General features: G+C 40.5%; 1 protein-coding gene across 2 annotated transcripts in view; it reads right to left on the reverse strand.

Annotated features, from left to right (window-relative positions):
* Nucleotides 1-21,724, reverse strand: part of gpsm1b (G protein signaling modulator 1b) — a 29,596-nt gene extending 7,872 nt beyond the window's left edge. For both annotated transcript variants that reach the window (XM_028601401.1, XM_028601400.1), the window contains exons 1-10: nucleotides 21,444-21,724; nucleotides 7,947-8,168; nucleotides 7,029-7,164; nucleotides 6,535-6,677; nucleotides 4,481-4,604; nucleotides 2,350-2,465; nucleotides 1,901-2,056; nucleotides 1,700-1,808; nucleotides 1,476-1,590; nucleotides 26-96 (exon numbers count right to left, since the gene is read on the reverse strand). In XM_028601401.1, the coding sequence (XP_028457202.1) occupies nucleotides 26-96; nucleotides 1,476-1,590; nucleotides 1,700-1,808; nucleotides 1,901-2,056; nucleotides 2,350-2,465; nucleotides 4,481-4,604; nucleotides 6,535-6,677; nucleotides 7,029-7,164; nucleotides 7,947-8,168; nucleotides 21,444-21,505 (1,254 nt within the window). In that variant the 5' untranslated portion in view covers nucleotides 21,506-21,724. The remainder of the gene's footprint in view (nucleotides 1-25; nucleotides 97-1,475; nucleotides 1,591-1,699; nucleotides 1,809-1,900; nucleotides 2,057-2,349; nucleotides 2,466-4,480; nucleotides 4,605-6,534; nucleotides 6,678-7,028; nucleotides 7,165-7,946; nucleotides 8,169-21,443) is intronic.
* Between the last annotated feature and the right edge of the window lie 655 nt (nucleotides 21,725-22,379).

Raw genomic sequence — 22,379 nt, forward strand, 5'->3', positions numbered from 1 at the left:
TGAAATGTGAAATAAAATAAATCACCTTATCTGAAGAGTACTTCCACAATTCGACACTGTCCATGCTGTTTCTCTTCGTGAATTTGGGCCTTGCTCCTACAGAAATAATAAAGAAGTAAATAAACATAACTACAAAACTTATTACATAACATTAAAACCACTGTAGATTCTCGCAAACAGTTTAGTCTAAAATTAAATCAAGCATGCAAGGCGCTCTGTCTTTTCTTGTTTCGGCATTGGTCCCATGATGTTCATGTGGATTTGAGGTGAAGCCAGACAACCAAACAATCTGAATAAGAGTCTGTTTGCCAGCTCTGCAGCGAAGAGGGAAATGTAAGACATGGGTGTAAATTTCTGCCTGGAGGAGGGTTCATGAACAAGCAAACATCACACAAAAGCCAGGCTGACTGTACAGACAAAAATTGTACAGTGTTTCACGCTTCATTGTATATGTTTCAAATGCTCCAAAAAATGTGAGTTGATGGAAATCTATGATATTAATAAAAATAATAATCAATTGTATTATTTAGGATAATGTTGACAATAGACTTCAGAATCAAACCATCTTCCTGAGACTGGGGGTAAAGCTAAAAATTTTCATCTTACCCCAAAAATGTACACACCCATTGCTTTTTCTCACATTTAGCCTTAGTTCAGACATAACACAAACAGTGTCGGTCTGCTATGTCTGTCTCACCTTAAGTTGGTTTTACATTTAAATGGTCACCTTGTGTACACATACAGTATTTCAGTTTGCTTCTTCAAGCCCACACGTTATTTTTGTTAAACATAGGAGTTAAAAGAGCAAAATCTAAAAACTATTGAAAAGTAGATTTTAAAGTTAGTTTTCTGTAAATTTAAACATTCTACACTATGCAAAATGTATAGCAGAATAAATCATAAAGAGAGATGCAAACATTAATGTCATTACAGAATTCAATTAACAGGAAACCTACAATCAGTAGACCTTTGACACCAGCTTATGGTGTTGTGTACAAACTAAATTATTATGTTATAATGAAAGGTGAAATTGTAAGCTAATGCTTATGTTGTTTTAAAAGATAACCAAAAAAACTGACAAATTCTTCACAATATGCAATAAAAACAACCCACTGTCATTCCATTACTAACATTCAATAGAGAGAATATGACAGACATACAGTAAATTCAGGACTCTCTTAAATTTGACTGCCCCACTCTGGGAATTTGTATGTATGTGTGTGTGTGCGTGAGTGCAAAATACACTTATTTGTTTTCCTGTCCAGAGTTAGATGAAGAGATTGATACCACTCTCATGTCTGTCCATTAATTATGAAGCTATTAGCTTAGTTTAGCATAAAAACTGGAATCAGGGGGAAACACCTAGCTTGGATGTGTTCAAAGGTTACAATATCTGCCTACCAGCACCTCTAAAACTCACCAATTAACACATTATATCTCGTATAAAAAAGGTAAGAAATACGTTTTAGTGTCACCTTGCATCTCAAACTCTGAACTGGAGGGTGAAAGGTCGCTTTCATTGACCCCCAGAGCATCCATCAGCTGCTCCACATTCATTCTGGCTGTCAGTTCCCCATTTCTGTCTCCAATCTAAAGGGGACAATTGAAGAGGACAAACCAGAGCCAAATGAGTCAAATTAGGCAGAATGCAAGAAGCCTCAACTTTCCCAAAGGTACATTTTCTTTCTCAATGTCTCACTTCTTTAGAGATGTCCAGGTGCTTTCGGGCATAGTGGAAAGCTTGTTTGTGGTTCCCTAAAGACACATATGCATTTCCCAGACTCCAGCAGGCCCGGCCTTCTCCAACTCTAATGAAACATGAACATACAGACAAATGTTAAAAAACTATTTCCGTGCTCGGGCATGTCTGTGCATATGCATTAGATATTGCTCATCCTACCTATCAGTAAGCTCCTGGGCTATGTACAGATGTTTCAGGTGGTAGTCTATGGCCGTCTCATACTGCTGCAAAAGAGTGTAAGTGTTTCCAAGGCTATAACAGGCCTGAGCCTCCATCACCTGGTCCCTCAGCTGCCTGGACAGCTGCAAAGTTTTCCTATAGAAAAAGAAATAAAGTGAGGATAAAGTGAGTGAAGGAAACATTAAAGACGGTAATACAGAGGTGAGTGAGTTGACAGATGAATAAGAGAGTTTGGGAGGTAAAATAGAAAAGAAAAAAAAACAAAAAAAACAGCACTCTTTTTGGTATTTTAAGAGTGCTCGTGTCATGCATCAGAATGTTTTCTTTTGTCATATTTAATTTGTACTTTAGTCACATTTTCACTCTTTCTAGAAATTAGTTCACTTCACCTTCCCTCCACTAGATGTCAGACTCCCCTCTTTCCTCACCTGTAGTATTCAGTGGCTGTGTTGAACTGGCCCAAGAATATCAGGGCATTGCCTAGGTTACTGTAGGCTCGCCGTTCTGCTGCTTTGTCCCCAAATTCTTTGGCTATGGATAATCGCTGTGAAAGACAGAACAGCAAGGTCAAGTCAAACCAAAGTAGCACAATATTTTAAATCTGCTTCTAAGCAGCTAAATAGCATAACATATAAACTCCATGTCATTTCATCCTATTTTACCCATTTTGTTTTCTCTCCTTCAATGTACAAGCAGAGGCAATTGCACATGTTCAAGTTGCAAGCTCTGTTGGGGCACATGATTCCATGAAAAGATGTGCTGCTGCAGCAGTGGTACATTAAATCAGCTCCTCTCATTCCCTTTAAAGGAAGTGTGCTCACCTCCAGGGCACAATGATATATTTGTAATGGGGAAGAGAGGAGAGGCAGATTTCTCCCACAGGGAGACAATTGTTTTACAATAGAGAGTGTCAGAAAACATGGGGAGATAGAGCTTGAAGCCATGCTTGCAAGTTATTCACCAAGAAACCAATTTTCTCCACTTTTTTTCCAATGAGACGCCATCAATCTCTGCACACTGTGTGTTGGTACAGAGTGAGGTGGATGGTGATCCACTGAAATACTCACCAAGGTGTTATTTACTTGCAAAAAAAGCTAGGACTAACATGATTCGCTATCACATGCTAGCAATCCACAAGAAAATAACAAATCTTGATCAATCACTCTATTGCCTTTACCTTCTATCCCTGTCCTTGCACTCACTGCCACCCATGCCATCTCTTCTACTCTGCTATTTGTATTACATCGGACTGTAACAAGTACAACACAATGACACAAGTAATCCCTCCTTCAGACTCAAACTGGCTGTGCATTGGGGAGTCTTGCTATTTTGCATCCATCCATCCATCCATCCATCTTCGTCCGCTTATCCGGTGTCGGGTCGCGGGGGGAGCAGCTCCAGCAGGGGACCCCAAACTTCCCTTTCCCGAGCAACATTAACCAGCTCCGACTGGGGGATCCCGAGGCGTTCCCAGGCCAGGTTGGAGATATAATCCCTCCACCTAGTCCTGGGTCTTCCCCGAGGCCTCCTCCCAGCTGGACGTGCCTGGAACACCTCCCTAGGGAGGCGCCCAGGGGGCATCCTTACCAGATGCCCGAACCACCTCAACTGGCTCCTTTCGACGCAAAGGAGCAGCGGCTCTACTCCGAGCTCCTCACGGATGACTGAGCTTCTCACCCTATCTCTAAGGGAGACGCCAGCCACCCTCCTGAGGAAACCCATTTCGGCCGCTTGTACCCTGGATCTCGTTCTTTCGGTCATGACCCAGCCTTCATGACCATAGGTGAGGGTAGGAACGAAAACTGACCGGTAGATCGATTTGCATGTAAGATTTTATTCATCCTGTGCAAGGCACACAGGTAAGATTTTTTTTTTTTTTTAACAAATTTTGCAAATGCACATAGCCTGCTTCTTTGCTGACATGAACAGCAGCGTAGTCTGACTTCACCTATTAGCTAAAAATCATGCAAACATATTTGATCACAACGCAACAGTAAATCCAAGTTTTTGGTAACAACTTCTGGGCTGCACAAGACGGAAGCACACACAAAAAGGCTTAACAGGATGAAAACCAAGGTCTGCAAATTTATTGTGTGTCACTGTGGCTCCAGGGACGACACTTAAAGATCCACACAGTGTGTGCACAAGCCACTTAAAAAAAAAAAAAAAAAACATTTTATTGTGCATGTTAATGGTTTGGACAAGGCAACTTAAAAATGCTATACCTAAAACAGGAGGATGTCTTTATGTGGGTGTTTATGTTCACAGTATTCACAGAAACCTGATCTTAATAAGTGGAAATCAAGGAATTCCATCCACGACAAGTGCACTGCATCTCTTTGTATTTCCACTCTGATCAAGTGCATTCCAGTGCGATATCATGGCGAACCACAAAGTTACTGAATAGCTGTAAGGAGAGCGACCTTGTGTAAAATGCAAACTAAGGCTTTTGCCCAGGTGACCCAAGGTCACAGTTCTGGCACAACAACAAGGCTGATAACTATTATCTATGCACTAGTGGTATTAATATGATGCTGGCAAAACACTTGAATTTCTCACCTGGCGGTGAAACTTGATAGCTTCGACAAAGTTTCCCAGCAGATAGTGGGTGTTGCCCAGGTTCCCATAGGCCCTCCCCTGAGCAGCTCGATCTCCAAGTTCTTTAACCAAACACAAGTTCATCCTACAAAGAGAAGTACACACCAATTTAGTAGCAGTATGTACATTATTTTAAAAAGGGTATTGTAACAATGTACACTACCGGTCAAAAATTTGGAGGTCACTTAGAAATTTCCATTCCACTCCATTATAGACAGAATACCAGCTGAGATCACTTGCATTGCTTTTTTAACCACGGCAGCAGTTTTCAGATTACATTATGTGCTTACATAATTGCAAAAGCATTCTCCAAAGTTTTCTCAGTTAGCTTTTTTCAAATGATATCAGATTAGTAAACCGAATGTGCCTTTGGAACATTGGATGAATGGTTGCTGATAATGGGCAATGTAGATATTGCATTAAAGATCAGTCACTTCTTTCTACAAAAGTCGAGAACCCTTTTGCAATTATGTAAGCACATAATGTAATCTGAAAACTGCTGCCCTGATTAAAAAAAAACAATGCAACTGATCTCGGGTGGTATTCTGTTTGTAATGGAGTGGAATAGAAATTTCTAAGTTACCCCAAACCTCTGACCGGTAGTGCATGTTAACATTAGACTATAGCTAAATATACTGTAAGTCTGTATTACATTTCTAAATATTGGTGTAAAACAAAGTTATATGTTTATTAGGATTAATTATAAAACATACAAAAAGCTTACTGTATTTCTTTTTGTACATAATAGGAAGGACTAATTAAGCCTTTAATATGTACATGGTATTCATGTGAGTCCTTTCTTTCACCTTGTTTCTCAAATTGAGGTTAACTGCTCCATTGCTAATAAAATAAAATGGCTTTAATAGGGCCTAGAAAATTGCCCTGTGAGATGAGCTATTATTATGGGTTCACAATGTTTTATCTATCCAGGCAATGCTAAATGTGCATGATATTTTTCATCACCAACCTGCCTCACGTTTATGGAGCTCCACACATTCCCACCATTGAGTTGCCTTGTTCTAGTGAACGTTCAAAAAAGTATTTAACACCATTTAACCATTTGCTACATCTAAGCTTTAATCTAAACTTGAGTTCATTCAGATAATGGCGTAATATTTTTTAAAGCGTTAAAAGTGAAAACATTCTTTAACCATGGACAAATCTGACAGAACTGCAGAGCTCTTTTGCAGTGAGGGAAGATCTTGTCAAAAGATGTGTTTAGTATTTCACAAAGCTGTGCTATAAGGCAGATTGGCCTGAAGGAACCACTTAAAAAGGAGCCTGGAGTTTGCCAGAAGACGTATCAAATACTGAGAGCATGGAGTAAATTATTCTGTGGTCGGATGAAAATAAACTGAAAACTCCAGTATTCTGTTGAAAACTGACTCAATTATCATTAATTCTCCCAGCATCCCAGTTGTAAAGTACAACAATGGTAGTAATCTGTGGGGTTGCTTTTAAGCAATAGGGACTGAGGGGATTGTGAAAATAAATGGAACAATGAGCAATGGCAAATTCAGGTAAATGTAATTTTTTTTATGATTACTATAGTATTTTTGCTCTTAGGGCAGTTAGTTTTGATTGAACAAACTGGCCACACAACCAAATCAAATCTGGACTCCTTCTTGAAAAGACTTGTGAAATTATGGACTAACGGTGCAGGCAAAGCCAAGGTCAAAAATGTCAGTGAAAATCTGTGCACGGACAGTTTGCTTTTTCCCCCCACAGATGCGCTCCATCCACGTTATTCTGCACATAAATCAAGATGTGCCACGCAGGAACAGATGTATTCAATAATAACCGAACTACCAGAGGTGAGTCTAAGTAGGGATCAAAGTAATGACACAATTGCCAATTTAAATGAAATTTCTGTATGTAATTTTGGGAAAGCAAAACATTCTAAATCTATCAATATTGTGGGGTTTTCTGCAATAAATCCATTTTGAGACCACAAAATGCAGTTTAACTCACTACAGCCATCGGTTGTTTTGAGTTTACTACTCAACAACACATACTCATAAAAGCCAGTAGCCCTTTGCAGTGTGTCTCTGACATCAGGAGGCAGGTCCCCTGGTTCCTGGGTGCAACCCCATAACTGCTGTTTTCCCTTGGCATGAAACACGTTCCCTATATTATACAGTGCTCTGGCCTCTCCAACCTGCAATCAGATAATAAAGAAACACAGAAAAGAAAGATTAAAGAAAAGAGTGAAAAGAGATGCAGAAAGACCTCTCTACAGATATAAAGATATGAGTGTATATAAATTACTAAGATTTGAATTTCGTTATTTTTATTCTTTTGATTTCCCCCCCCCAGAAGATTGTGTGCATGTGAGCAGTAATACGCTTAGGCTACTATGTTTCATGATGCTCAGAAACAAACTGAAGGTATTACAATTCTGTTTATACACATGTCAATGTCTCAAATATTAAATAAAGATTCTCCAGGACAGTTTTCATTGCAGTCGAAGGAGCAACACAACACAGGCATTATAAAAGATGCATGTTACCTTGTCTCCCTGCTCTTGAGAAATATCCAGGTGTCTTTGACAGCACACAACAGCTTCATCAAAGCGCCCCAACACTTTTAATGTGTTACCAAGGTTGCCACTGGCTTTTCCTTCTCCAATTCTGTCTCCTATTGTTCTGAGAAAGCAAAGAAACACATTTTTGATGGTCAGTGGTGGGAGCAAAGACTATAGTTTTTCTATGTTAATGTTATTTAGTTAAAACAATATCCATTAAGGTACTGTAAGAAGATTTAAATGGTAGATGCTGTAAAGAATATTTTTAATTGGTTGCTTACTTAGTAGGACCAGGTCCCAGTGGCCCTGGTGAGACTGTATTATAACAACGTAAATCTCCTCGGGTCTTTGATCAGTTCCCTGCTGAAGGACCAGCTGCACTCTCTGCAGGGGACCGGATTACTTATACAAGCTAAATATCCAGCTGGTAGTTGTCGACTGTTACTATATGAAAGTTCACTCACTTTTTCTTGGGATTTTCATTGTCTAACTCAATGTCAACATAATAAAATCCCTGAGAGTTTAGCACCAGCCACATGCTGGTAAAACAGGTTAATCTTTTGCCTCCTTATAGTATTATTTTTCCTATCTATAAGTTCCCTTAGTATGAAGACACTACTGTACTCTATTTCTGTGCCTGTCAAGTGTTTAAGGGTTTACTGTTGAACTTTTACAGACAAATTACAGTCAAAGTACAGGCACATTTTCCACCATATCTGACAGGATGTGAATACCTCTCAAATTCAATTACAGTGGTTAATACATTGCGTAACTCACTTTCTCCTATAGTAAAATAACATCTATTTACACAAAATTCTGAACAGGTCAAAACAATTAGTGGCAACTTGACACCAACTTTTACTATGTAGTAGGTAGCAGCTATTAAAAAGGTACAATGCTCACCTGGCCAAAGTCAGGTCATGTTTGTGGTATTCCAGGGCTTTGCCATACTCTTTGAGGTAGAAGTAGGCATTGCCCAGCTGGCTGTAGATGGCACTGAGGGTCTTCAGGTCTTCTGTGCCGACCTGTACGGCGGCCTCAAAAAACGCTGTTCCCCCTTTAAAGTCCCCAGCCTTGCACAGCCGCTCTCCTTCCAAGGCCAACTCCAAGCAAGAGGCCTCCATCCTAAATGGTACACACACACACACACACACACACACACACACACACACACACACACACACACACACACACCAATGTATTACAGCGGCAGTGCAATCTGTCTATCTTCTCAGGGTGAGGAACAAATTGCCAGTATCACCATGACAACAAGGTCTGTAGCCAAATATGTGGACTGTTGCCTTAGCAACTGAGTCTAAGTCTCAGGGATGGGTACCTTGAAAAGGTGTACCACTTTGTCATTAATGCTCATATCAGCTTGTTTTTTAGAGTCTGATTTATAAAGACATACAGTTGATTTGCATGCCAAGATTAAAATCAACCTTGTATTGTGTTTATAGTAATGCTTCCTATGAAAAATTAAGAGTAAGAAAGTAAAGAGTAATTCATTAAGTGATATTGTTCATACTCTATGTATGTGAACATGGAAAAATCAGCAAATTAATAATGTTGGTCATTCATGTTCCAGAAATAACCTTCAAAAATCAAGGAGGAGGTTTCCCACCACTTATACATTAGTGTGGTTACTTAGTGTGTCTTTTGACAACTTCCTTATTGTTAAGGGGGCATTTCAAACAAATTCTTAAATATGTGATGGAACCGATTTTAATAATCTGAAAAGTAAGCATTTTAGGGCTATAAAATGCTGTGCACACTGCACACATTATTTTTGAGAAAAATGAATCAAAAACCAGATCTTATGCGAGAGGAATTTCCAAAGACAAAATAATCATGTCAGCCATAGGGTCCTTTAAAGAACTTTTGCACACACAAAGCACTCAGTCACATCATGCACAACAAGGCTGAGTTAGTGAGTACTATGCAGAATGTATACACCCCAGATTCATGTAATCCAGGATAAAACTAAAGATCAGCCCAATTGGTTGCAGCTCTAAATTCCTGATAAAGTACCAGAATGAGTACAGCAAGGATTATCCTGAAATCCAAATCTGTTTTACAAATGGCACCATTCAAAAGTATAGCAGACATGTGTACTATTGTGTAGTTTTACCTGCAACTTTAGTAGAAAACTCAAAGCGTTCATTCGTTTCATGGATGCATTGAAGAAACACTTCACATCCTCCACTTCTTTACACTCACTATTAACTATATATCTCTGTTATTTATTCTCTATTTACACTGGTCTAGTCTTTTTAAATATATATATATGTTTTTGATCTAGGCTGCCGGTTCCCCTTTTCTTCATATTGCCATGTTGCAATTCACCACCATACATTATGATGTCAAGGACACAAGAATGTTTACATCATATTACATGCACTCAAACTACATCTTGATTCCTTGTAATGTTGGTCATCTCAAATTTAATTCAGCACAATTCCCTCAGTACAAGCTAATTTGTATTTTGTAGCCCTTTTGTAGTCAAGGGGAAAATGTCTCTCCTGTATTCCTGCTTGCCAAAAACCTGACCGTAATCACAATGGTAGACATTTTTCAATGCCAAAAGGATTTATTGTAAAAGGCAACTAACATCATTTATATTACCAACTTGATCTTCTTGTCTAATTTTCTCAACTTGTCCTGACCTAAAATCAGTGTGCTCACCAAAGTCATTTGGTTTGCAAAACTTTTCTTACCAAAAAACAAAATTATCACAGAACCTTTTCAGTTTTCAAGCAGTACCTGTGTTTTTGCTTGGTTCGTGTTTTGTCCACATACACCTGTAGCTCCAAGTGTAACGGCCTTAGCATAGCTTGAGGTCGGGGTCCACAGTGCACCAGTCTACACATAGCTCTCTCTGCTCCAGTCAGGGGGCAAGGCTCAGATGCCATGAGTGCAAGTGTTAACAAGACTAGCGGTGTCAAAACAAATTGAGAACTGAGCAACTCTTTACATAGAGATAGCAGGGCATTAAAGCAGTATCACTGATAATGCAGTGGTGAGCTGATTTGACCAATAGTTGCTCTGTTTCAAAGTCCATATTGTCCACTGAATTACTCCATAGGAATCCAGAATGTCAGCAATGTTGCAGCAAACCTGGACACAATCCAACTGGAATTTCACAGAAACACACAGTCCCAGACCAGCCAAGAATCACATCTGCTTTTCAAGTCCTCGAGAAGGTTCCAAAAACTCAACGAACCCTCTACTCCCGTAGCCGAGCCAGTCAAATGTGGATTGTAGAAACTCCACAAAAAATGTTCCAGTTACAGTTGTATTCATTAGCAAAAATTTGTTCATTTAAAAGTCTACAAAGGGCATGTTTTACTAATCCAACTGAACTTAATCAAGAAGTAGAAGTTCTCTGTTGCGGTTATGTCATTCAGTTTTTACTATCCCCGACAGAAACGTGTCCTCTCTTTTCATCCTCTTCAACCTGTACTCAGCTGTGACAGCGAGATCCATTGTTTTGACTTGCCATAACAAGCCACGCTTTAAAAGAGGAAGAGTGTAATGTAGGGAACGATTTGGGTGAGAGCAGTGGTAAAGCGAGTGCAATACTTTTAAGCTTGATCACTGCCCCAATGAGTGACAGAGGAAGGATGAGACAGAGAGAGACAGACAATTGCTAATCCAGTGACCTGCACCTGCTTGGTAGAGACCACACAGTGCACTGATTGGCCCAGACTAATCCAACTATCTGCTGAAACTAGCAGAAACATTTTTAGGTCACCAGTCAAGACAAATAAGACTGTGAGTAGGAGGTATATACATTCAATTGTCAAGTAAATTGTATGCAAACTTTGAAATGTTGAAAAAAAGAAATGCAAATTAAAGCTGCGAGCAGCGATGGACGGGCCCTCGCGCCTCTGCGCGCGTCGGGGTTACCGGCGGACGCCGCTCCTTGCGACCGTGCATTCGCGTGGCACTCAGACGCCGCAAATCGTCAACAATGAAAAGGGAACTCCCTGCCGAGTTCAACGATAGCTCACACAAGTCTCTACGTTATACGGTTCATTAGCTGTGAAAAGGGGCGTGGCAAAAGCGTACGTGGTGGGTCAAACCAACACCAATTAAAAAGAAAGTCTGTGCTGAGTTCATTGATACCTCACACAAGGGTCAACCTTAAATGGTTCAAATGTTATGAAAGGGGGCGTGGCTTAAACTTAGGGGGCGGGTCAAACCATCACCAATTAAAAAGGAAGTCTGTGCTGAGTTCAATGATACCTCACAAAAGGGTCTGCATCAAACGGTCATTAGTTATAAAAGGGGGCGTGGCTAAAGCTTAGGGGGCAGGCCAAACCATCACCAATAAAGAAGGAACTCTCTGCTGAGTTCAATGACACCTCACACAAGACTCTACCTTAAACGGTTCAAATGTTATGAATGGGGGCGGGGCCTGAGTAAGTGGGCGTGCTTAAAGTATAGCGGGCGGCTCAGTATCACAGGTAGTCCACACATTCTGAGTTTCATGTAAATCGGATGATGAAGTTTGTCATATAAGGCACATTTCCTGATGCCAGCGGGGGGCGCTATGACCAAAAGTAAATTTTGGCCTGTAGGTGTCCTCAAGCCTGGACCCTTGTCAATCGTGAGAAATTTCGGGCAGATACGACAACGTACACTCAAGTTACAACAACTTCTTTGTTCATCGCTAAACACTCAAAATGGCCGCCACGCCACGCCCACACCGTCTGACGAAAAGTTTTTCTTTTAATAACTTTTCATCGTTAAGGTGTTGGGATGGTACAGACCAAGTTTGAAGTCCATCGGATGAAATCTCTAGGAGGAGTTCGTTAAAGTATAGCATCTTGACTTTTAGGCCTACTTCCTGTTGCCACTAGGGGGCGCTATGACTTTAAGTTAATATCGGCCTATATTTGTCCTCAAGGTTGGACTGTTATGAATCCTGAAAAGTTTCGAGGTAAATCGGACAACGTACACTCAAGTTACACCCACTTCCTCTCAAAAAAAAGTCAACTTATAAAGAAAATGAAGTGATGTCTTTAGGAATTTGGTTCATTTGGGAAAGTTTTAATTGTTCTTTCAGGTCAGCTGCAATTGGCCATGAAACATGCTGTCCGAGGCAGTCCAGGGACGAAAAAAATTCATATAAAATCCTGGAAGACTCCACCAGTGGAAACATCAGTCATGTGAGTTAAACGTTCGCTACGTCAGAACTTATTTGACAAAGGCGTTCCCATTCCCCATTTAGCACATCAACTCTATTTCAACAAAGGCAAAAACCATCTCAAGTAAGCGTAAAAACGTTTAAAGTATTAACACATTTTTCAGGGACATTCTAAATTAAGTAAATTAGTCAATCATGCCATACACACATAAAACGCAACCCAAAGCCTATTTTTTCCACTTCTAAACACAGTTGAACTACACTCAATACTTCACCTGTATGTCTGCTTTGCTAATGTGTGTAAGGGCCATGGAAACATCATACAAACTTACCAGAGGTGTTACTTTACTTATTACCCCACAATCTAAATAAATGGAGTATTTTATTCTTCTATGGCAAACCCAGTATTTTGCCAGCTTTTAGACATATCCTATAGTCAGTTACACTGTGTCTCAATACCAGAGTGACCCCTTTGACCACTCTAGACCTTTCTCATAGCAGACATTTAGACTTGTTAGAGTAGAAAAAGCACAGGTGTCTAATAACATTAGCAATAGCTCGGTTGTATTCAAGCGTCTTAGTTTCCCTTAATAGTGAGCCAGCATGCACAATACTAGGACCCTGTAACCAAAGCAGCTACATAGCATTTAGCCATCATTCATTTTATTATTTACACCGGTGTTTTTGTTACTGTGACACATTAAAATGTCCTCTGTGAGAAAAAGGCCTATGTGCTGACCTCTCCAAGACAGATGCTGATAACGCAGGTTGAGATCATAACTAGAGAGAAGCATATCCTCTTTGAGCTGACAGAAATGTCTATTGGTGGCTAATCCCAGAAATGTAATACCTGAACTTCATTACATTGATGAGAAAATTGAATTGCAACATAACTCTACAATGGCCTTCTACAGCCAGATATGTTAAAGGGATAGAAATCAGGACACACAACAGTATGGCAAAATCTCTGATGCTAGACAAATGTAGACCTTGATCATCTCACTGTATATATTGTTATATTGCCCAAACCTATAACTCTCTCAATCTTTATTGGTACTATATTATCAGTCTGGTTTAGACAGCAAGGCTTTGCGTGACAAATTCACGCTTTTAAAACATATGGAACTACTATTAGAGCAACGGAATTACAACAATAGGGCACAATAAACATTAGGCCACCTTAACCATTCAGCCTCCTCATCAAAGGGTGACTAAACGGACATCCTTTATCATAACAAATTTATCTTGCTGTTGTTGGAGCAACATGTCCAAGGAGCCCTAGGGCACAAGTACTCTAAACATCTTTTAGGTGGGCTGGCGATAACAGATAACAGTCATCACTATGAAAAGTGGATGGAACTAGTTACTGTAGGTAACAATCCTTTAAAATGTGCAAGGTCATATCCTTGGCATCAAATACAAGGAAGCCCTCCAGCATGGAAAAAGGAAAACCAGATCTGTCATCAAAAGAAGGCCCACACAGTTTTAGATTGAGCCAAGGCTACTCTTCAGTGCAAACTGGAAATTAGAGCAGGCACTAATAGCAGTAGCCAGAGGGATGAAAGGTATACAAGGTAAATGCAGTTACAAAAGATCACAGAGGGAATGTTTGTAATTGAGCAATCACATCCATGATGTAGGAGACAGCAAATGTAGTTAACCAATCAGGGGCGCCATAACCTACTAACCCTGCAGGATGACCCTGCTGAAGTTCAGTTGAAGTTTCAAACAGCAGAAGTATTAAGGGAAAGTTTGTTTTTTTTAAGCTCAATAATTGCAACATCTTTTCCAAAGACAAAGTGTGTGGTATCTAGAAGGGATATGCACAGAGATACATGTGTTTCTTTCTCTTTGCTATGTGTAAAATTGCCTTATTTTGATTGACCAATAAAGCATGTTTCTTTCTTTCTAGCTGTAAATACTCTGTCCCTTCAACTTGCACCAGTGTTATGGCACTGAGCAACCCTCAATTTGCAAGGTTTCAGCATGTCCTCAGAAGCTCACAGAGAGCACTAGAGGCCAGGGCTGGGACGATATGTTTTGGTCCCATTTCGATTCTTTCACGATACATGGGTGCTGATTAGATTTGAGTATTGCAATTTTGATTTCCTTCTTTAGCAAAAACAAAAGTTGAATAATACACTTCTAGAGACAATTTATCATGAGACATTTCTAAAAACTAATTGTTTTCTAAGAAGAATGCACATCATGTCAGTCAGTTTGACATTTATTTCATTTGTTAAAGAAGTACATAACATTTTTATATTTATAACAGTTTTCTGCATTTTCTGCTTTCATTGGTAAAAGAAAAGAAATGAATAAAACGTTTTGATTCTTGGGAAAAGAATCAATTTAAAAAATGTCCGCAAAAAAACTAAACAACAATACATACGATTTTCGATAATTTTTTTCACTCCAACTAGAGGCAAATTGAGATGTTTCTTTTCTTTGTCTCCTTTGCTTCTCATATGGCGCTTACCCACTGCTAGTACCAGCTCTACTCGCCTCGGCGGTGCCCTGTCCTCCTTTGTCCATTGCAGATTTAGTACCGCCTCATAATTGAGGCGAGCTTGGCTGGTCGTCATACATACGGCTGGAAACAGCGACACACACACTTAATGTCAAAGGTGTATTGTTTTTGATTCTCGATATGTGGCTGTTGCCACAGCCAGAAGACACATTTTGTTTTAAAAGAAGCTGGAGGCAGCAAAAAAAAACAAAAACAACAACAACACAGCTGGCTAAACTATTTAAAAATGGCGGGTTTGTTCAGGACACCCCCTGTCTGTCGCTGGCAATGATGACGCAGTGATTAGTAACGATTCTCTCCAACCAATCAGTAGTCTACAGTAGGGCTGCAACTAACGATTATTTTAATAATCAATTAATCTGTCGATTATTTTTTCGATTAATCAATGAATCGGATAAAAAAAACAAAAAAGCATTAATTTACATCAACTCAATACATACATACTTGTTGGTTTAGTTAATAGTTGTGTAAAGGTAAGTAACCCAAATAGCAGATACAGACACACACACACACACACACACTTATTCATTAAATTATTACCATCATTGTAGTAAGTGCAAGTTAAGTTCATTTATATGCCACACACTAATATATTTGTCAACAATAACTGATATGGGACAAAGCACATAATATATACATGACAACAGATTGAAAAGTGTATGGGCCACAAAAGGCGAGTGAATAAAACCGTGTCTTTAGTCTTGCAAACTATACCAACCTGCTTTATTACGGTTATTATCGAGCTAACGCTAGCTTGTCATGCTAGTCAGCTGGATAACGAGTAAACAGCAGCACCAGAAGAGCTACTGGAGGGACGGTACGTTCCTCACTTCAGAACAGAACAGAAGTAGGATAGTGTGGTGACTTTACCCTGCTGTTGAACTCCCTTCCTCCTCATCAAGGACTCCAACATGTTTACGTTTTAGGTGTTGACTCATCACCGTGGTGCGCCCGTGCCATGCCGTGTCGCTTTTGCTTATCTTGCAATTAACACGTTTCTGATTAATTTAGTGTGAAATGCTCCCACACCTTGGTTGACTTAGGTCGTACTGATTTCTCTGCCTCCGCCGAGTGTTTCAGAACAACGTTACGGGTCTCTCCGGTCTCTCTCCGTATTTCCTCTTACCCCCGCTCTGCTCTTTTTTTCTTTTCCTCCGCTCTGCTCCGCTCCCCGCTCAACAAAATTTTTTTTTTATCTCCGCGACTAGGTGGCGCAGTAGTTGCGCGACACAACGAATCGATAATTAAATTCGTTGCCAACTTTTTTAGTAATCGAATGTTGCAGCCCTAGTCTACAGGTTTTCACGTCACCTTTTGGTATCGTCTCAGCTCACTTGGAACCTCGACGGAGGTGATACTAAAAAAAAGTACCTGTTGGCAGGTACAGTGGGGGAAATAAGTATTTGACCCCTTGCTGATTTTGCAGGTTTGCCCACTTACAAAGAATGCAAAAATCTACAATTTTAATAATATGTACATTCTGTGAAAGACAGAATCCCAAAGAAAATTCCAGAAAATCATATCATATGAGTTTATTAAAATTGATAACCATCTGATGAGGAAAAACAAGTATTTGACCCCCTGGACAAACAGCAAGTATTCTGGCTCCTACAAGCCAGTTAGTCTTTCTTTAAGACACAGCCCCAATCCGAACCAATTATCTACATCAAATACACCTGCCTCACCTCGTTACCTGTATAAAAGACACCTGTCAACACCCAAACAACCAGCATCCAACATCACCACCATGGGCAAGACCAAAGAGCTTTCTACGGACATCAGGGACAAGAATGTTGATCTGCACAAGGCTGGGATGGGCTACAAGAGAATCGGAAAGCAACTTGGAGAGAAAAGATCAACTGTCGGTGCAGTTATCAGGAAATGGAAGAAGCACCACACCACCGCCAACCTCCCTCGGTCTGGGCCTCCACACAAGATCTTGCCTCGTGGGGTGTCCCTGATCATGCGAACGGTGAGGAATCATCCCAAAACCACAAGGAGGGAACTGATGAATCAACTGAAGGCAGCTCGGACCACAGTTACAAAAGAAACGGTTGGTAACACACTACGCCATCATGGATTGAAATCCTGCAGCGCACGCAAGGTCCCCCTGCTCAAGAAGAAACATGTACAGGCCTGCATGAAGTTCGCCATTCACCACCTGGACGACTCAGAAGAGGCCTGGAAGAAGGTGATGTGGTCAGATGAGACCAAAATAGAACTTTTTGGCCTCAACTCAACTCGTCGTGTTTGGAGGGCAAAGAACACCGAGTACAACCCAAAGAACACCATCCCCACCGTCAAGCATGGTGGTGGCAACATCATGCTTTGGGGTGCTTTTCAGCCAAGGGGACGGGACAACTCCATCGTATTGAGGGGAGGATGGGACGGGGCCATATATCGTGGAATTCTGGACCGACATCTCCTTCCCTCAGTGAGAGAGCTGAAGATGGGTCGAGGATGGGTGTTTCAGCACGACAACGACCCTAAGCACACCACCAAAGCAACAAAAGAGTGGCTGAAGAAGAAGCACATCAAGGTTCTGGAGTGGCCTAGCCAGTCTCCAGACCTGAATCCGATTGAAAATCTTTGGAGGGAGCTTAAAATTTGAGTTGCCAGGCGACAACCTCGGAACCTGAATGATTTGGAGGCTGTCTGCAGGGAGGAGTGGGCCAACATCCCTGCCGAAATGTGCACAAACCTTGTCACCAACTATAAAAACCGTTTGACATCTGTGCTGGCCAATAATGGCTTTTCTACAAAATATTAACATGCTGTTTGTCCAGGGGGTCAAATACTTGTTTTTCCTCATCAGATGGTTATCAATTTTAATAAATTCATATGATGTGATTTTCTGGAATTTTCTTTGGGATTCTGTCTTTCACTGTTAGAATGTACATATGATTAAAATTGTGTTTTCTGTTGTTATTCTTTGTAAGTGGGCAAACCTGCAAAATCAGCAAGGGGTCAAATACTTATTTCCCCCACTGTACCAGGGACTTTTTTTAATAATGAAAAACCAAAAAAGGTGAGAAGAGGCGAGTTGAACAGGTACCACATAATGGACAAACGCCAATACAGTCAGCTTAATCTGACAAAAATGGGAGGATATAACCAAATGGCCATGAAAATAAATTTTCATGATTGGCAAGGACTAAGTCTTGTGCAGACATGCTTCTCGCCTTGGGTTCAAGCATTTATCCAATCATAGATGAGGGTTTGCAAGGACATCCGTGCAGCGTCTTCATGTGAGCATGATTGTGATAAGGAGTAAAGTTGAAACAGGTAATTTTAGAGGCAATGTTACAGAGGAAAGATAAAGACGAGGAGGAAGACTAGACTAAGTCCAGCAGCAGATGGTGCATGGGCCTCTGTAAACCACGACTGAACTGTAAAACCCTGAATTGTAAAATGGATTGTGGAAAAAGGGTGTAGCCTTAAGAACGCCTGGCGACATGGTTAAATAACTTAAGTTGTGCAGTTGTAAAGTTAGAGGCCAATATATCATCACTCATCTTCATCAAAGTCAGAAAACTACAAGTACTGCGTGAGAGCTAGCTTTGAGGGCAAACTGGCAGACAGAAAGAAGGATCAAATAAAAAGAGTCCAAGAGTAAGAGAAAGACGTTTATGGAAATAAAAATAAGACCGAGACAAAGAAAACGATTTTTCTTCACAAGAGGATTTTCACAAAGTGACTTTAATTCTTGACATCTTTGTGGTTGGAGCAACAATGGATCTGTGCAGTACAATCTGCTATCCTCTCCTCTGATTACCACTCTAATTGGTCTGTTTGGGAGACACTTATCCCATAATAGCCTGCCTGTGGTCTAAGAGAGAAAGGCTCCTGGTGCTGTTACCATGACAGCACAAAGTACATGTGCCATATTGGACAGGTTTCAGGAAGTTAGGGAGTTAGAAGGGAGGTGAGGTTTGTGTGTAAACTGAACTACGACATGGTTTGTTCTTTCAGTGGGAAAGAACATGCTTTTCTTTGTCATAAAGTAAACTGAATATATTTGGGACTGTTGACAAAACAAGACATTTGAAACTGGCACTTCAGGCTTTAGGAAGTTGTGATGGGCATTTTTCAAAACATTTTTCACAGACCAAACAATTCATTAATAAAACAAATAGCGGAATAACCAATAATGAAAATAAGCCTTAGATACAACTTTTACAAGCAAGCCTAAATAGTTGCTGCTACATACTGTCCACCATTATATTGTATACTGTATTTGAATATCCAAGTCCCACAAACACATAAAAGGTGGGCCTATGTCATTTATAATAAATAGTACAATTCTGAACAGTTCCGATATGCGGCTACAACCTGAATATGAGATCTGACCGTATGAAATCCTGATAAAAACAAGCACTTTTTAAATTTAAAATGTTCTTTATTAATAAATCCTTATTCTATATTCAGGGGTTTACACTACTGTCCCCGTTATTCTTGGCTTAGCTAAGAAACTCTGTGCTCAGAGTAGTAATCCAGCCATAATTACAGAGTGCCACGGCTAGTTGTCACGGAAACCAAGGAGAAACTCTCTAGGAATTTCTTTTTTCTCTTGCAGTGCATGTCACCCCCAGTTAGAGCAGAGCTGTCTCCTTATTTCTTCTTTTGTCTGATTTGCTTGTAAAACTGCATTTTTTTTAATTCCGTTTTTCTTAACCTGGTTCTGACGGTAGCAATATTAACGGGGCAGTACGATTTAACATCCTAGAAAACATTTAAAGAACACAACATGACGCTAAGGAAAGAATAACTGTAATTTCATATCATAGGCAGTTATTATATGTTCCTTGGTCTCAGTGAAGAACATGATATGGATCTAATGATCCCATTTTCAGTGTCCGGCATCTACCCTTTCATAGAGGGGATATTGAAGGACTCCTTTTGCTTCATAGTTATGTTCTGTAACAATTCTGTAGCTGATTGAAGACTGGATAACGCTAAATGTGGGACTAAGGAGATCCAACTGTTTTGCTCCTCTCGGTCAGGACAAAGGGTATATAAAGAAGCAAGTCTTACTAAGGCTTCAGTCTACAGATCACCATCTAATTTAACAGAATCAGTTATCTGAGGTTATGTAAGTAGACATATGCTTTGGAATACTTCTTTCAGATTTGCTTCTATCCATAGCCTGACACTGTTTTAATATCTAATGAAGAGTCTGGAACCAAAGGCACAAAACTAAAGCATTTTACAGGACTAGTTTGTTGACAAAGACCCCGTACAAAGTGTGTGTGTGTGTGTGTGTGTGTGTGTGTGTGTGTGTGTGTGTGAGAGACATGGACAACCTTGCAGGGTTGATGAATGCCATTTCAAAACTCTCAACAGTGGGGGGTTATCTGTTCTGTTAAATGTTGGTTAATTTAGTAATGGATACAATTTCAATGCAGAAAATGTGCTTGCTCAAAGTATATTACAAAATTTCACACATACTATATTAACTTGATTTGAATTGCAGCACTCCTATCCAATTCTTTGGAAAATGTTACCATGCATTTATTACATAGATAATTTCCCTACATTTTTGCATAATCCTTGGGTGGTACGTCTGCCTTATTCTACTTGACTCACAAAAATGTGTTCATCAATACTGTTGTGTTGATGTAGTTTAATGTCAAAACGTTCTCTTTCTTCTGAGTCGACTATTAAATGAACAGCTCCACCAAAACGTCACCGTGGTGGGTCCGTTCTAAGTGTGGACCTGTTTTAGATGTTAAGTGCCCTATAGTTCCTCAAAAAATACAGTTCAATCACAACTGAAAATATGCCTCATTGTGTGTGAATAGAGGTGAATAAATATATATGTTTGTGTTGCAGCAAGGGGGGTTGTTGTTCGGACAGACCTGCTGCCACTGCTAAAAAAAATAATCTTAAAAGGAAACACTGCGGTGCTTCTGTCAGAATACATTAACTGAAACGATTAGTTGACTGAATGAAAATAAATCTGCATTATTTGACAGTAAATTAACTGTTTGTCATTTTTCCAAAAAAAAGTTGTAAAAGTGAGGATTTCATGCTTTGCCATTATTTTACACTATTTTCTAACAGTGTATCAGTACAACTATTGATACTTGGGACTGCTTTGAAAGACAATTAATAAAAACAGATAGTAGTGACGCAAGAAGAGACGAAAGAGAAAAGCTGCAAATGAGGGGGAACATGGTTATGACATATACACCTAATATACAAATAAGGTGTGAAACTGACATTTTGACAAGTTCTGCTACACAAATCTATTTTCCCACACAATGTGCATCTGTGTTCAGGTTTCACTGTGTCATCTCCTGACTTTACATGGTGTGCTTCTGCACCCACATGGCACGTTTAAACCAAAGCCATGTGTAGGCTACTGTCAATGTGTCCAACCTGGACAGACACATTCCTTGCTATATTCCTCTAACGTTCACATCTTACGAGGCTCCTCTCAGTCTGTACATTCCAGCCACAGCAGCTCAGTGACCCGAGCCAGAAATGAGGCTTGGAACCGGGCTCTGGCTGCAACTGTGGCTGGGTCTTGAGCTTTAAATCAGTGAAAGCTGGCTTGTCAAGTTCCGCCTGCCTGACTCCTCCTTAGCAAAGCCCTGAGCTGGCAGCCTCTATTATGCTCCCTGCCTTCTGTCCCTTCAGCCGCTCCCTCTTGTCTCTCTTTTCTCTTTCTCCTGTCAGATCCCCCCTTTGCCGGTGAACTCCCCCCGGGTCCTACCTTGAGTGCAGCCTCTTGCTGGCCAGATCCTGGTCCACACCGTTAGCAGCCGACTGAGCCATAGGACCGCTGCTAATCTGCCTGCCTCCTAGCTTGCTTCCTCCCGCTATGAGGCCCCCTCACAATTATTTCCTCCAGAGGCAGCTACCCTTTTCTTCTTTCTGTCGTTCCGCTTCTCTGTCAACCCCCTCCTGCCTTTTCTCTCGTTCTTCACCACTGTCTCTTTCTCTCCCTCCCCTCTTTCCTTATTCACCACAGCAATGGCAACTGCTGACTGAGGAAGTGAGGTATTGTACAAATAAACCATAAAAACACACGGCCCCTCCCCCGAAATTACGTCACAGGTGGGGAGTTGCTTGTGCGTGAGAGCGTTAAATGTGCTGGCTGGGGAGCAAGGGCAAACTGTGTGTTAAGCAACATATTAAAAACAAAAACAAAAATTCTCTCAACGTTTTAATTGTTGTTGTCTCTACTCCAAAGTGTTGGAAGTTTTCTTTCTCTCTTTAAAGTGTAACCTGTAGCCTGTTTTACCTCTGACAACAGACGGATGTGGTTAGGTGTGATCAGAAGTTTGCCCCCTTTTACCTCTAGGTATCTCACCCCGCAGTGACGTCACAGGGTCCTGGAGTACACACAGCAGCAAGGTGAGAAGTTAAATCACTGGAGGTCAGCAATAAAAAGATTTCCACAGGGTGTTAAAATTCAAGATTCAAAATCTTTTATTAACAGCTCTGTTGTAGTCCAGCCTTTACTTCTGTGACGAACGTGTGTGCTAGCGTGGCACTCCCTCCTACTCTGCTTCTGACTGGCTAGTAGTCCTTACCTAGCTACTGTGCATGTGCGACTCCCAACAAACATTGAACAGAAGTGAGATGCCTCACTCTGTAGCTAAAACGGAGAGCTCAACACACAGGGTGAAAAGAGGAGCTGCAGCAA

This window comes from Perca flavescens, chromosome 16, assembly GCF_004354835.1.
Source record: "Perca flavescens isolate YP-PL-M2 chromosome 16, PFLA_1.0, whole genome shotgun sequence".
NCBI classification, from domain to species: Eukaryota; Metazoa; Chordata; class Actinopteri; order Perciformes; family Percidae; genus Perca; species Perca flavescens.